We start from the raw sequence: 13,995 nt of genomic DNA, 5'->3' as shown, positions 1-13,995 counted from the left end.
CCTGCAACGGAGCACTTCTTGTTTGGATTTGATTTTTCAAAATCAAATACTATTCTGATCCATACTCTATGAAAATTGATCACAATTCATTCTTTCAGTTCATATTTTTTGCACGCAACACTCTTGAATTTGATTCCGTAATTTGAAAAATATAATTGGACTGCATTTTAGTTATCTTTGAATTCATATTATTTTTTTTGCTGTTTTTGAATTAAACCTCTTAATTACACAATTAGAGATACCTATAGATACTCATTACGTACCAAAATCCACAAGGATGTAGATCTAGATTTTGTTTTCGAGACCCCATGAAGGTCTAGATCCGGGTCCGGGTGTTGATAAATTTGGTGATTCTGAGTCTTAATCAAGTAGATCTAGTCCAAACCCACCAATTGACATGCCCAACACTGACTAACAAGTTGCACCAAACCACTGCAACTCCATTGCAGGATATAAATGGTTCCTATAGCAGAGAATCATTGAGGCATTACGCCAATCCTGTGTAGCATACTCTGCATGGTTCTATAACACTGGTGCTAAATGTTCGCCTAGCAACAAACACAAGTATTAACATCGTACACGCATGGATATATTCAGATCTTAGGAAAAAGGGGAGAGAGAGAGAGAGAGAGAGGGTGATGAGAGCTGTTGCAGCAGAGAGCTAGCAGAGGTTTGAGAGATAATAGAGAGTATTTTTTGGGGGGTTTTTAGTTAGACTTTTACTGGGAATAGGAATCGGTGAAGTACAGTGAAGAAAAGACTGGCAAAAGAATCTGTGGCCTAAATATGGCAAAGCAGAGGAAAACACCGTCTGTTTAGTTCCTCGGAAACCTCCTCAGTCCTCCAGGCCCACCCCAAACCAAGGCGAGCCCTTCTTTCAGCATTATCTGTACCTACACTTGTCAACTACTCCCACTATTAAGCTATCTAGGATTCCCCGGTTGGATCCAAGAAGAAGACCTGAAACCCTTTGCAAACTAAGAAGAAGAGGGCCCAAAGGGAAGAGTAGTTTGTCTGCAGGAGGAAAAGGGACTTGACGTGACCAGAAGAGTTGAATGTGTGCTGTATAGGAATGATTCTGCTGCGTAAGAGTTGTTGCATGGGGTGGGACTGGAGAAATTAATCGGAGCCTGATCAATTGGCAGCACAGGGTTAGCCTTCGGAAGATATTAATTAATCTTGATTCAGTTCCTTTCCACTTGTTGCTTGCTTCACCTCCATCCGAGTTTGACTTTTTCGTTCTGGGCTTGCTTCAAATGAAAGAGATGGAGTATTGGAAGCTGAATAGTCTCAAGTTGACGAACACAAGGCTTCTTATGTACCTCGTTTCCATCGCCCTTATATCACTCCTTGCAATGCTTGCCAGCATCACCCGAATGTCTCCTCCAGGTAAGGGATCAGCCTTATTAGTAATCCTACAAACGCGTAGTGAGATGCAATTATTTGCATGAATTTTTGTTGTAAAATTTATGTGATGATGGTTTGGATGAATGATTGTGCCTGCCGTAAACTTGGACAACTGAATTTCTTTCTGTGTTCCCATTTTATTTTTCTTTTTTTTTTTTTTGGGAGATATGGTTTCTTTAGTCTCTGCAACTATGTAATTCATGGGCTTGGCTGGTTCTTTTGTCTTCCTCTCCAGGTTCCAGGTCCCTGCTGACTAGTAAAGCTGATTTTCACTTCCAGCTCCAGGTGGGTGCGTCTAACTGTCTCTCTAATATTTACTTTGCACTAGAGTCTAGACAAATGAACAAACGGAGAATTGTAGGCAGGCAGTCCCCAATTGGTATAACAAATTTTTACAGAATCAGAATTGAATATGGCAATTTACTGCACCGGAGTAGTAAATCAAGGAAGTAAATTGCAAATTCTTGGGCCAGGGCCAAGAGGGTCGTTAATCTTGTGAATCAAATGAATTCCTCCGAGCAAATGGTTCACCTGAAGAAGAATTCTCATCGTCTGAAACTGAAAGTTGAAGCTTGCAGGGGATTAGGACTCCATAATTTAGATAGCTGAATTACACCTAGCTTAGTGAAGCGAATGTATAAATGGAGTCTAGGATGTAGCCAGGTTTTCCTTGATGCTAAATGGCTGACCCTTCGGATCGCCAAACAATAAATTGTTCCTGGAAATCCCCGTTCAAACTTCAAAGTGTGCTAGCTTGCTTGGTCTATGCTCCGCTTCGTGCAGCTTGACTTGACCATATAAAGTTGGAGTGCCACCCTTTTTGCCCTTTATGGCCATCCCACCACGTACCTTCACATTGATCACCTGTTGAAAGAATTAAAAGTACCAGTACTATTGGATTTGGATGCCAAAATTTTTCTGCATATTTTTTTTTGGCTCGAATTCTAAGAACTGGTATTAGTGGATATCAATATTTTTTTTAACATCATTTTTCTTATATCACAAGCATGCTTTTCAATCAATTTTTATTTTTAATCTTTTCAATTATCTTTCTATCTCACACGCACGTCACATTACAAAAAAACATTCTTAGTTTATAGAAGAGAAACAATTTGTGTTGAAGATAGGTTAATTTAATAGTGGCTAAAATTATAAGTTTAAAAAAAAGTAGAGGCCCTGGGTTCAAAATTCTTTGCTCCCTCCTCTCTCACCACCGTTTCTTAGATTCTCCTATTCCTCCTCTCTGTGTCGTTAATAACAAAAAAAAAAAACAATAATAGTAGTAAAAATGAAAAAGATATGTAGGGATGATGAGGTAGTACCGAGTGTTTTTTTTAGGCGTTTGTCGTGTTTGGAATGCATGTGTGGGGCGGTGGGCTGGAGCTAGGGTCTTCTGTGTTGAAACTTGACCAGCGGATTCAACGGAGCCATGTTCTCTGCTTCCGCCTCGTGATCCCTGGCCCGCCAGCTGACTGATTTTGAGGTTGACAGCGGCCTGAATTTCAGTGTAGCCGCTGCCCTCCTCCTCCTCCTTTCATCGTTTCGTTCTGCAAGAGGCCCTGTCTCAATTACCATCCTTACAGAAAATGAAAATTCTCATTTGGCCTTCAGAACTGTGCAATCTGCGTTGAGTTCATCTTCCAATCCGACGGAACAATAATAGTAGGAGTAATATTTTGTGTGGTCTCTAGGCCTAACTGACTGACGAATTTTATTGACTCAATAATAGTAAAACGTTTTCTTTTTTAAGATGAATAATAAAAAGGCATTATAAATAGCAGCAGTGAATCCCATTGTCGACCCCTCCTGGGGGTAACTCGAGTGATTTGATGTCCCTCTTTAAGGTATGTCGACCATGGTTCGAGTCTCAGGAGTATCTCGCTCGGAATTCAGATTGGGTGCCTTCTCCCCGGACCTTAGGGAATTAGTTGGGTCGTAAGGCCCGGACACCCCCCAGGTGAAAAAAAAATCTCATTGTGGACGTGGGGTACAGCAGCAGCAGCACAGTAACCTTGAATCGGTCCAAATAGCATTTCTGAATTCTAGGCTGGTGTGACTTGTGGGAAACCCATCGATATTAGATGTATGTAGGTTGGGCCTATGGTGCGCTGAGCCACTTGGTTGTTTAGCCTGCTATTTAGCCTTTTACGACCCATTGCGATGAAATTTTATTGCTCAATTGTGTTTTGGAAGACTCGAAATCTGAGAAAGAAGGTGTTCATAAAACGCTGCTGTAGCCTGTACATAGCTGATGAAATCGAAAGAGTAGAGAAAAAAAAAATTGAAAGAGATAATAGTTAGCCTATGCAAATTCAAAGACATGGCAATGGGATATACATATCCTACGCGGTTGCCATTTGCCATTTGTAGTTGTGCGATTGCTCATGCACTTGAACTGTTTCTTTGTTCTCCCCAAGTGGGAACTAAAAGCTTGTGGTACTTGTGCGAGTCACCGTTGAGCCCATGATTCCAATAGCAGGCCTCAACTTTTAAACCCACAGAGGTCGAATCAATGTTGTTTGCAAAATCCGCTTGTTTTCAGCCCAAAAACTCCCATGTACATTTAACTTTTAAGCTATTTGCCCACTCCAACAATTTTTAGAAAAACTCCAAAGTTTATATATATGCATGTATGTATATGTGTGTGCGTGTATGATTAATTTTTTATATGTTGATAGTGTAGTGATTTTTTTACACTTAACAACTTTGAAATATATCATATATACATGATTTAAATTTTAAATTTTAATACATATTACGTGACATAATTTAAAACTATTGGTATAAAAAAAAAAAATCATACACTGGCAGTATATAAAAAAAAAATTATTCATGATGTAGGTATGTATGTATTTCACTCCCTCAAATTATTTCTGGTTCCGTCGCTGAATGGTCCGACCAGCCTCTTTTTTTTTTTTTCAAACAACCCAACAGAAATCGCATAATATAGTAGTAGCATAACAAATCCCACTAGCACGAATAACAAGTGGAGTATTAATACTGATTTTGACAAAGTTTCGGAACTCAGATCCAGGAGGCGCAGACGCTGGGGCAGAGGAATGGAGCAGTGGAGATTAAGCATTCCCTGGATGCAGGGGGAAGGAAGCTTTTAGGCGGTCCCGGTTCATCACCTCCTCGATGCATATCAAAGTGCGGTAGATGCACACCATGTCGGCCGGTCCATGTCCCGGTGCCCCCTGGAACGCCGGTGACGACCGAGTACTACCCTGAAGCCTGGAGGTGCAAATGCGGCAATAAGTTGTACATGCCCTGAACCTGCTGGTGCTTCATTTAGGACATCGGGCTAGAGCATCATGTCATGTGTCTTCCAACTGGAGTAGCATCATCCAAGTACAACCAACGATCACATATCTACTTGCAGATTTAGCTTATTCGGAGGAGGATGACGCTACACGACGTCCTCATTATAGGATAGCACCATTCCAACTCTACTAGTATTATTAGAAGTATCGCACCCTCAGTCGAGCTCTAAGGTAGGAACTCCACCACTCTTTGATTATAAAATAGTGTCCTAATGTTAAAATTGAAATTTTTTTTTTTTTTTTGAGTATAAAACAGTGTCCTAATGTTAATAATTGAATTTTTTGAGTTTGTCTATTGGAGAAATTTGGAATTTTAAGGTAAGGCGATGTCTAAAGAAGTCTTGAAACTTTTATATTTACGGGAACTCAGACTCGGAGGATGCTTTCGCTTGGATTAAATACATGATGACACAGTACTGTAAAAGAAGAGTTTTAGGGTTTGTGCTTATTCAAAATTTTAAAAAATAAATTTGAATTTTGAAGTTTGTTGAAAAAATCTAAACCACAGAAAACCAAATAGCTTCGTCGCCTCTAAAGTATCCATACGAATAACTACCACATTTTTTTTATTTTCAAGTTACTGAATATTATTTTGTTTATTGAAAAAAAATAGCCAGAAATAAGTGTAACATATCATTTTCAGGTTCTCTCTCGTATGGGTGTTTTTAAATCAGACTGGACCGCTCGAATCGGGAGCCGGCCAATTATCTGGTCCGAGTTAATCCTAAAAATCGAAAAATCAAAAACTCAGTCAAACTAGATCAAAAAGTGGGGTTGACCCGATTTGACTGGAAAAATATGAACCGGTCAAAAATTTTTTTTTTTTTTGGGAAAGATCAAAATATTTTTAGTAGTATGTTTTGACCCCTAGGTTGCTAAAAATTACTAATATACTTCAAATATTTCATACTTTGTAAATGTTATCTTAAAGTTTGGTGTTATTTTTCAATTAAATCCATAATTTTAATTTTAAACTTGTTAATGCTCATTAAATAATATAATTACTACTTGATTGTTCTAATTTATTTATATTTTCTTGTTAAATATATTTAAAACATCAAATATATATGAATATATCTTTATTAATATTAACATGTTATTATATATTGTATATATAATATTTTAATTTTTAAATAATTTTTATTCATGACGTCATCCGATTCAACTCCGATCAAAACTTATTAATCCCTGACCCTGAATTCGATCGAATCGATATTCGATCGGCTTCTGAAAACATAATCTAAGATCGCTCACGCAGAAAAATGGCGGGGCTTTCCGGTTACCATCGCAGTCGTTCTTTCAACAACTTGAGAAACCTCAAGTATTTGAGTTACCATCGCAGTCGTAGAAGACAATAATAGTGAAGCCCTTAAATGGAGATCGAGTGATGGTGGGGGCTGCTTCGATTTTAACAGATGAAGATGAGGAGGGAAATGGTCCACTGGTCTCTCGAGCATTCTGTCACGTTCGAAATTCATGTGAAAACTCCTTTGCAATTTGCGTAAGCCCCTCACTTGGTCTCCATCATCTGGCTCTTCCCTCAAAAAGTTTCTGATTTCTATACGTCTCCTTGCGCGTGAACGGAATAGTACCGCGTAACACGAATTTCACGTTTCACAGTTCACGCCGCTTAAGAAAAAAAGAAAATCTACGTTAATATTCAATACACACAAATGCTTTTACTTACTTTATGCTGGTACGGTACTGCCGTGCAAGAACCGCAAGCACCGAAAAAAAAGGGGTGATGGACTGGGCCGTGTGAGTTGCTGTATTAATCAATTATTGGTTGGAAGTTTGGTTTGGATAGCGACATATAATAGTAATTAAAAAAAATTTAATCATTTTAGAAAGCTGTTTGTGGTTGATTAAAAAGTAGAATGAATCAATCACGCTTCATATTCATAATTTAGCTTCTATTATTGTTTCTTGCCGACGCAATCAGCAGCGTGTGGTTTTGGCGGCAACCGTGTGTTGCTGCCCGTAACCGATCCCAATGGCCATTTTCGAGTTTTTGACTTCAGAATTCAGATCGCACTCCGAGCAGCCACCACTTTCCCTGCCGCAGCGGCAGAGGAAGTTCAACTCTTTTGAAAGTCGAAATGACAAAATAATGATAAAAGGTCCATGACGTCAAGCAAAAAATAATTATGTACCCCTCAATCCTTACTCGGAAGCTTCAGGTTTTGTCTGATGTTCAACATTTTGATGCAAAAAAAAGAAAAAAGGTACTCCCTCCCTTTTTTTTTTATAACTGACGTTTAAAAAATTTGCTCTAGTATATTTTTATCTGTCATTTTATTATTTCTATACAGTATTAATTATTTTTTCACAATTTTACCCTTTTATCTCTCTTTTCCAATACAGGGTTCTTAATTACTACTCTAGTTTGGTGGGAGTTAGTTTGCATTACTTTTGACCTAATAAAATAGCACCATTTAGTACTCTAATGAGAGAAAATGTGGGTGAATTGGACAATTAATGAGGGTGCAAAAGGAAAGTAGTGTACAGATTTAAGTAATAAAAAACTTTTCTTAATTGATGTGTAAAACCTTAAATGTCAGTTATAAAAAAAGTGAGGTGGTACTAGCTACTAGCGGATGAGTTGACATCCCTTTGTGATATACTACGCAATTTTCCACTTCTGATTGAAATCAAGAGCTATTTTATTTTCCCCAAGAAAAAAAAAACTATATATATTAGATTTCATTCTTTTTCTATGTTAGTGTACAATTACTAATTTTATATATTCATTTATTTGGCATTTTAATATCTATAAAGCTTACAGGTTAAATTTAGAGGATTTTTTGATAGATCAAAAGATTTAATATATATATGTCTGTGTGTACGCGTGCGTGTATATACATTCGCACATACATGCACACGACACGAATTTAGTTGAAGCAAAATTATATCCCAAGTTAAAAATGCGTGTGTTTGGTTAGCAAATTATTTGTACAAAATTATTTACTTTTATTATAAACATATTTTTAACTGTCTTTTATCTCACATACACCACATAAAAAAAGTGTTTCAATATATATATATATATATTTAAAAAGTTTATCTCAAATAATCTCCTACTTAGTATGATAATTCGACAGGATTTCTATCCTGGAAGCTCGATAGGGTGTTAGAAGAAAGAATATATCTATCATTTTATTTTTAAGGGATTCTTGTACCATTTTGTTCTTGATTCATTTTTGACTATTATGGCAAGAGTTTTGAAGTGATCTTTTTTTTTTTTTTTTTAGAGTTCTACGTAATAGGATTATTACTAAGGTGTGGCTTCAACTTATGTTTTTATTTTAATATATAATTATTAAAAACAAAAATGCATCTACACAATAATAATATTATGTAATTTGGGTAAAGAAGTAAAAGCAATTTTTCAAACAAAGGGAAACAACAACAGAACTCATTTACCATTTTCGGTCAAATGTGCTTTAATCATCAGACTCGAGCAAAGGAAAACTAATTAATATTCCACGCAATCAGATAAAGATAGAAGGAGGATATTGACAACTTGTATTCTTATGTATACCGCTCCCACTTTCCAGCACAAGACTTTCATTTATAGAAAGGAAAATCAAATCATGCAGTAACAATTTTCCATATATACGACTACGAGCTAATAAAGGAAAAATAAATTGACGTATATATAGAGACCACTCAAACTCTCCGGAGGTTGTTCTCTCAAACTTGGACGATCTTAAACGCGCCAGCCGAAAGCGCAAGGTCCACAACCAACTACGACAACAAAGCAAACTAGAAAGCCAGCCGAAGCTGCAGCCCTGCCAGCTGCCCAATATAAATCTCCACCATTTTTACTTCCTTCTATTTCTATTTTTGGCGATTCCTTCCGTTTCTTAATAATCTCCCAAATCACACATCTTTCCCAGCCGGTCTCTGGCTCACCCAGGCATCCCTATGCCGGAGATCGAGGAAGTCCCTCCGGCTTCGGCCGTATCGGAACCTCCGTTATTCGGCAAATACGAAGTCGGACGACTTCTGGGCTGTGGCGCATTTGCGAAGGTGTACCACGCTAGGGACGTCAGAAATGGCCAAAGCGTGGCCATCAAAGTCATCAACAAGAAGAAAGTATCCAGCACCACCTTGATGTCCAATATCACGCGCGAAATCTCCATCATGCGCCGGCTGCGCCACCCCAACATCGTTAGACTCCATGAAGTACTCGCCACCAAAACCAAGATTTATTTTGTCATGGAGTTTGTCAAAGGCGGCGAATTATTCGGGAAGATTTCCAAGGGCCGCTTCTCGGAAAATCTCGGCCGTAAATATTTCCAGCAGCTGATCTCCGCCGTCGGTTACTGCCATCTCTACGGGGTTTTCCACCGGGATTTAAAGCCTGAGAATCTATTACTCGACGAGAACGGCGATCTCAAGGTTTCCGATTTTGGGCTTAGTGCCGTGACGGACCAGGTAAGAGAAGATGGGTTCCTGCACACGCTTTGCGGGACCCCGGCTTATGTAGCACCCGAAATATTGAGCAAGAAAGGATACGACGGAGCTAAGGTGGACGTTTGGTCCTGTGGGGTGATTTTGTACGTTTTGACGGTGGGTTATTTGCCGTTTAACGATCCAAATCTGATGGCCATGTACAGGAAAATCTACCAAGGCGAGTATAGATGTCCTAAATGGATGTCATCCGAGCTCAAACGGTTTTTGTCTCGTCTTTTGGACACCAATCCCGCGACTAGGATAACTATTGAGGAGATCAAGCGAGACCCTTGGTTCAAGAAAGGGTACAAGGAGAGGAAGTTTTACGAGGAAGATTTTGTTGAATTTAATGATGACAAGGTTATTAAGGATGATCAGGTGATTCAAGGTTCCACGAGTTTCAACGCCTTTGACCTAATCTCATTATCTTCCGGGTTGGACCTTTCCGGGCTGTTCGACGAATCGTGTAGCTCCGCCCGGTTGGCCGTGGAGGATTCTCCGGAGAAGATCATCGAGAGGGTGTCGGAGGTGGCAAAAGGGGTGGAAAACGCGAGGTTGAAGAGGAAGAAGGAATGGGGCGTGGAGTTACAGGGTCACCGGGATAGCGGTAAATTCGTAATTGGATTGGACGTTTTCCGGCTGACTGATAGTATGGTAGTCGTGAACGCCAAGAAAAGAGCCGGAGATGCGGGATTCTTTCATGAATTATGGGAAAAGAGAATTAAGCCGGCAATTCTGGGCCAACACCAGCAGGGATTGGAGTTGCAGGCTTCAACCTCTGGCTCTAGTTGCTGCTAGCGACGATTCTTTGCACCCAATGGCGAAAAAGAGTATTCAAATTGGGTGAACCCAAATGATGATTCATAATCATTACACAAATTTTACTTCTTGCTGATCATAATTATAGAGTCCGTGTTTGTCTGTACATGATTGTAAACAAGAGGAAGAAGGTAATTCTTGTCTGGGTTTATCGATAATTACCTAGGCAGGATTTAAACCATTTTTTACTACTAGTTTTTTTTTAAATTAATTTATTTATTTTATTGAGTCGAGCCTCTTACATGGGGAAGAAAAATGACTCGTTAAAGCATGAAATGGATTAGCGTCCAGTTATGGTGCTGTATTATTCTGTCAAAAGTGTATACACCATTATTAAGCAGCTGGCAAATGTATGCTGTGCCAACTGCCAAGTCCGATTTGATTCTCACTGTACATATATTCATTCAATAAAAGTCGACTGAATCATTTTGGCTAATATATTAACTCCCGTCGCTGTTTTTGGCAAACACATTAACTGTTGTGTTTTTGCAAGCGTGCTTTCATTAGTCTGCTTGCTTTGACGGGTCAATTTTGTGTTAGCGGAAGTGAACCTTTTTAATAAGTTTTCCAAGAGTGGGTTTCAAGTTTTCTAAGCTGATTTGAGGCAAATGCTTGTTCAACTGTTTTGCTATTGTAATCAATGCTATTAGTTGAATTTTGGCACCTAATTTGCCTCATCTGTCGCTGTTTAGGCCCTTTACGTACAGGCCCTGCTGGTTGAATGAATGGAAGTCCGCTGAATCCGCCCCAGCAAGGAAGCTGCCAGAGGCAGATACAACGATCGCTGGGTGCCTTTAATCCATGTCGACACTTATGCCTTTGATTGATCTATGTCGTCCACTATTCTGCTGGCTTCTTCTTGATGTGACGTCGGGGAAATTTCATGGCAAGCGATCCAGTTTGTCACTTTTAGACGACTTTTTTTTTTTTTATTATTATTCATAGAGTTCAACTCCAATTGAAACATTGGATGGCACAAATATCTCAAATAATTAAATATTTCGCTTACATCATCAACACATTTTCCAATTCGCCTTTTTATATTTATACTCCCTCCGTCCCACTTTGATAGTCTTATTTTCCTTTTTCGTCTGTCCCAAATTGTAGTCCACTTTCCCATTAAGAAATGTAGTAATCTTTCAAATTATCTAAAATACCCTTATTAAATATCTTGTTATTAATACATTGTTATTAAATACTAACCCACTACATTGAATACATTGAGCTTTTCCAATACTAACCTATTAGCTGTAACTGATATTAATTGGCACTCTTCGTGATTAGCGTAAGGGTATTTTAGGAAATTATTAATCTAAATTTATGTTTCCAACCAAATTAATTACACTTTCTTAATCTGTGTGAAAAAAAAATCAAGACAAACAAAACGGGACGGAAGGAGTAATTATCTTTTTATCTCACATACATCACATCACAAAAAAGTATTACAATAATTATTCCAAATAAGATTTTAAATAATACTCTATCCAAATAAACCCATCCTCACTTTTACCTTCGTAGAGGACGGTATCCAAAATATTTTGGAAAGCAATTTTCTAAAAAAAATTATTGCTTTTTTCGTGAACACATTTTTCAATCATCTTTTTACCTCACATGTATCAAATTGTTATAGTAATTTTTCTATAAAAAAAATTCAAATAAATGCAATCTAAACAGAGCCTTAATTGTTAGATTTTAATTAAACATTCATGTCCACAACACAAGTACCTCATAATACTTTCATATTGAATGTATTTCCCCACTTTCAGAATCGACATTCACACTTTAAGGCTTGAGATATGGCTTAGGTGTTTAAGGTTTTGTTTTAAAAAATAAGAAAAATTAAATATTAGCATGCCGATTAAATAAGTATTAAACAGGAAACATCCATTTTCACACCTACCTGTTATAATCTCACAGATCAGCTAAATAATCAGCTTCCATTTTGTTCTCACTTGGCATCTATTGAGCGCATAATAGGACTGGAATCTTTACACTCTACATAATTGCGTGTCCTGCAATATGCAAATCTTAAAAAAACGCAACGCACTGACAGATGTCAAATAAGCAATCACGAGTCTCTCAATAATTAAGCAGTGGTGAGCACTTTGATTAGTAAATAAGTATAGCACTAATTAACCACTCCTCTTTTTGCCAAGAAAGATGAATTATCATTCTTTAATCCTTTCTACGTGAGACTTCACTTTTACCGTTTGCTTCGAGTGACATACAATTAACCAATCAGGTCTACGAGGTGTGCTGGAAAAAAGGATTGGCACTTCATGATGCTTATCAGGTGCAAAATTTTGAGCAATTAGTTGTACGTTGATAGGTATATATATATATATATATATATATATATATATATATATATATATATATATATATTCTCTGAATGAAGATGTGTTTTTTAATTGACGACGCTAATTCAATTACACCTCAACAGCAAAAAATTTCAAAAAAAAAAAAACACACACACACACACACACACAATCATATTTGTATGTCATTTGTTGATACCGATAAAATTCATCATAAGAGGCTAATGGTTTGTTTGAATTGTAGTTTATTTCATCGTATCATCAATATATTTTTCAGTTACCTTTCTATCTCACATATATCACATAAAAAAAAAAGTATTGTAATATTTGTTTCAAAAAATTATTCCAAATAATATACAATCCAAATACACTAATATAACCTGCAACTGTTCACTTCCAGTTTTTACCTTCTTAGAGCACGGCATCATAGTAAATAGTTGAATTGTTCTCTTCAGAAGTTAATTGGTTCATGGACAATGCTTGAAAATATTTCGTGCTTGTTCCTCTAAAAATTAAAAGAAATTTGAATGTAATCTCCAAATCTATGCATACACAGACATGTATGATTTGCCAAATCCTTAGCCTGGTGGTCTTAATTACAAGTAATAAGAGTCGATGCATTTTCTGTCACCCTTTAATCATGGATTTATCACAAGTTTTCATTACATTTTATTAACTTTTTTTTTTTTCCCGAAACCATAGCTTGTATTAGTATTGCCAAAATTGATAGTATATGGACAATAGTCCAAACAAAAAGGGCAAAGGTCCTACCATCTGTTCCAATACTTTACCACTAAAGATTGGGGTTAACCTATTTTTCATCTAACCAACAAATGTTGAGAGTATATTTGCTAATTTGAACAATCCTGTCATTCTTATCTATGTGAATGGGGAAGGAGGAGTACTGTGAAAACAATGCACTAAGGGATTGCATGTCTTCAATGATTGTAGCCACTCGACTTCCTTGATGATCAGACATGAACTTTGAACATAACTTATCAGCTTCTTGCTTTCCAACTCTATTCAGATATTTGTCCATCTTTGGTCTGCAGCTTTTTGATTATGACCATCTTGACTGCTTCTGCTTGGTATTGCACTGAGTCTCCAGTTTTCCTTTCTCTAATTGCCCAAGTAGCCTGCAGTTGATCTGATTGATTCCTTGCCAAGATCCCAATGCCAACCTCCGGTTGCTTCTTGCTCTGTTGCATATGTATTTTGATGAACAATCTTCCTTATTCCTGCTTGTTCCTTGAGGGTGGCGGGTCACATTAACGATCTATGCATTGTCCAAACCTTCAATTGCTTTAGGCACGCCGACACGCTCTTGGACGACCTTGACCAACGCTTGCAAAGATTCATTTAACTTTTTAGCTCGTGTACATGTCATTGGATCAAACGGAACCTTGACTCACTCAACTTACAGAGTTACACCATCGACCTCATCATTAAGGTAGTCCTGTTATGCTTGTTTCTCGAGTGCTCCCCCTATGATCAATTTTCCGGTTAGTTTCGTCGAACTCCATCCATCCCACTCGTGCCTTTCCAATTACTCTGTGAGGTTCTTTTTCTTTGTGGTTGAACTCCCTGTCATTTCTGGGTTTTCAAATTTGCCGAAGGACATTGATTGTCAATGGTATCTGGTCAGCCACTGCTCTAGATTCTTGAGCTTC

General features: G+C 37.7%; 2 protein-coding genes across 3 annotated transcripts; both read left to right on the top strand.

Moving 5' to 3' along the window:
• The first annotated feature begins 296 nt into the window (after nucleotides 1-296).
• On the top strand, nucleotides 297-5,052 carry LOC113731319 (EPIDERMAL PATTERNING FACTOR-like protein 6). 2 transcript variants are annotated; one of them, XM_072080147.1, is made up of 3 exons: nucleotides 297-1,389; nucleotides 1,643-1,696; nucleotides 4,436-5,052. In XM_072080147.1, the coding sequence occupies exons 1-3, from the start codon at nucleotides 1,257-1,259 to the stop codon at nucleotides 4,483-4,485; spliced, it is 237 nt and encodes a 78-aa protein (XP_071936248.1). In that variant the 5' UTR covers nucleotides 297-1,256; the 3' UTR covers nucleotides 4,486-5,052. The 2 variants fall into 2 exon arrangements, with proteins under 2 accessions (XP_071936248.1, XP_071936245.1); XM_072080144.1 differs by having other exon boundaries at nucleotides 307-1,389; nucleotides 1,643-1,692.
• A 3,220-nt stretch (nucleotides 5,053-8,272) lies between these two features.
• On the top strand, nucleotides 8,273-10,443 carry LOC113731310 (CBL-interacting serine/threonine-protein kinase 11-like). The gene has a single exon (XM_072080143.1). The coding sequence runs from the start codon at nucleotides 8,658-8,660 to the stop codon at nucleotides 9,984-9,986; it is 1,329 nt and encodes a 442-aa protein (XP_071936244.1). The 5' UTR covers nucleotides 8,273-8,657; the 3' UTR covers nucleotides 9,987-10,443.
• Nucleotides 10,444-13,995: the final 3,552 nt, after the last annotated feature.

The sequence above is a fragment of the Coffea arabica genome, chromosome 1c (genome assembly GCF_036785885.1).
Source record: "Coffea arabica cultivar ET-39 chromosome 1c, Coffea Arabica ET-39 HiFi, whole genome shotgun sequence".
NCBI classification, from domain to species: Eukaryota; Viridiplantae; Streptophyta; class Magnoliopsida; order Gentianales; family Rubiaceae; genus Coffea; species Coffea arabica.
This window is presented reverse-complemented; position numbering and strand designations above follow the sequence as displayed.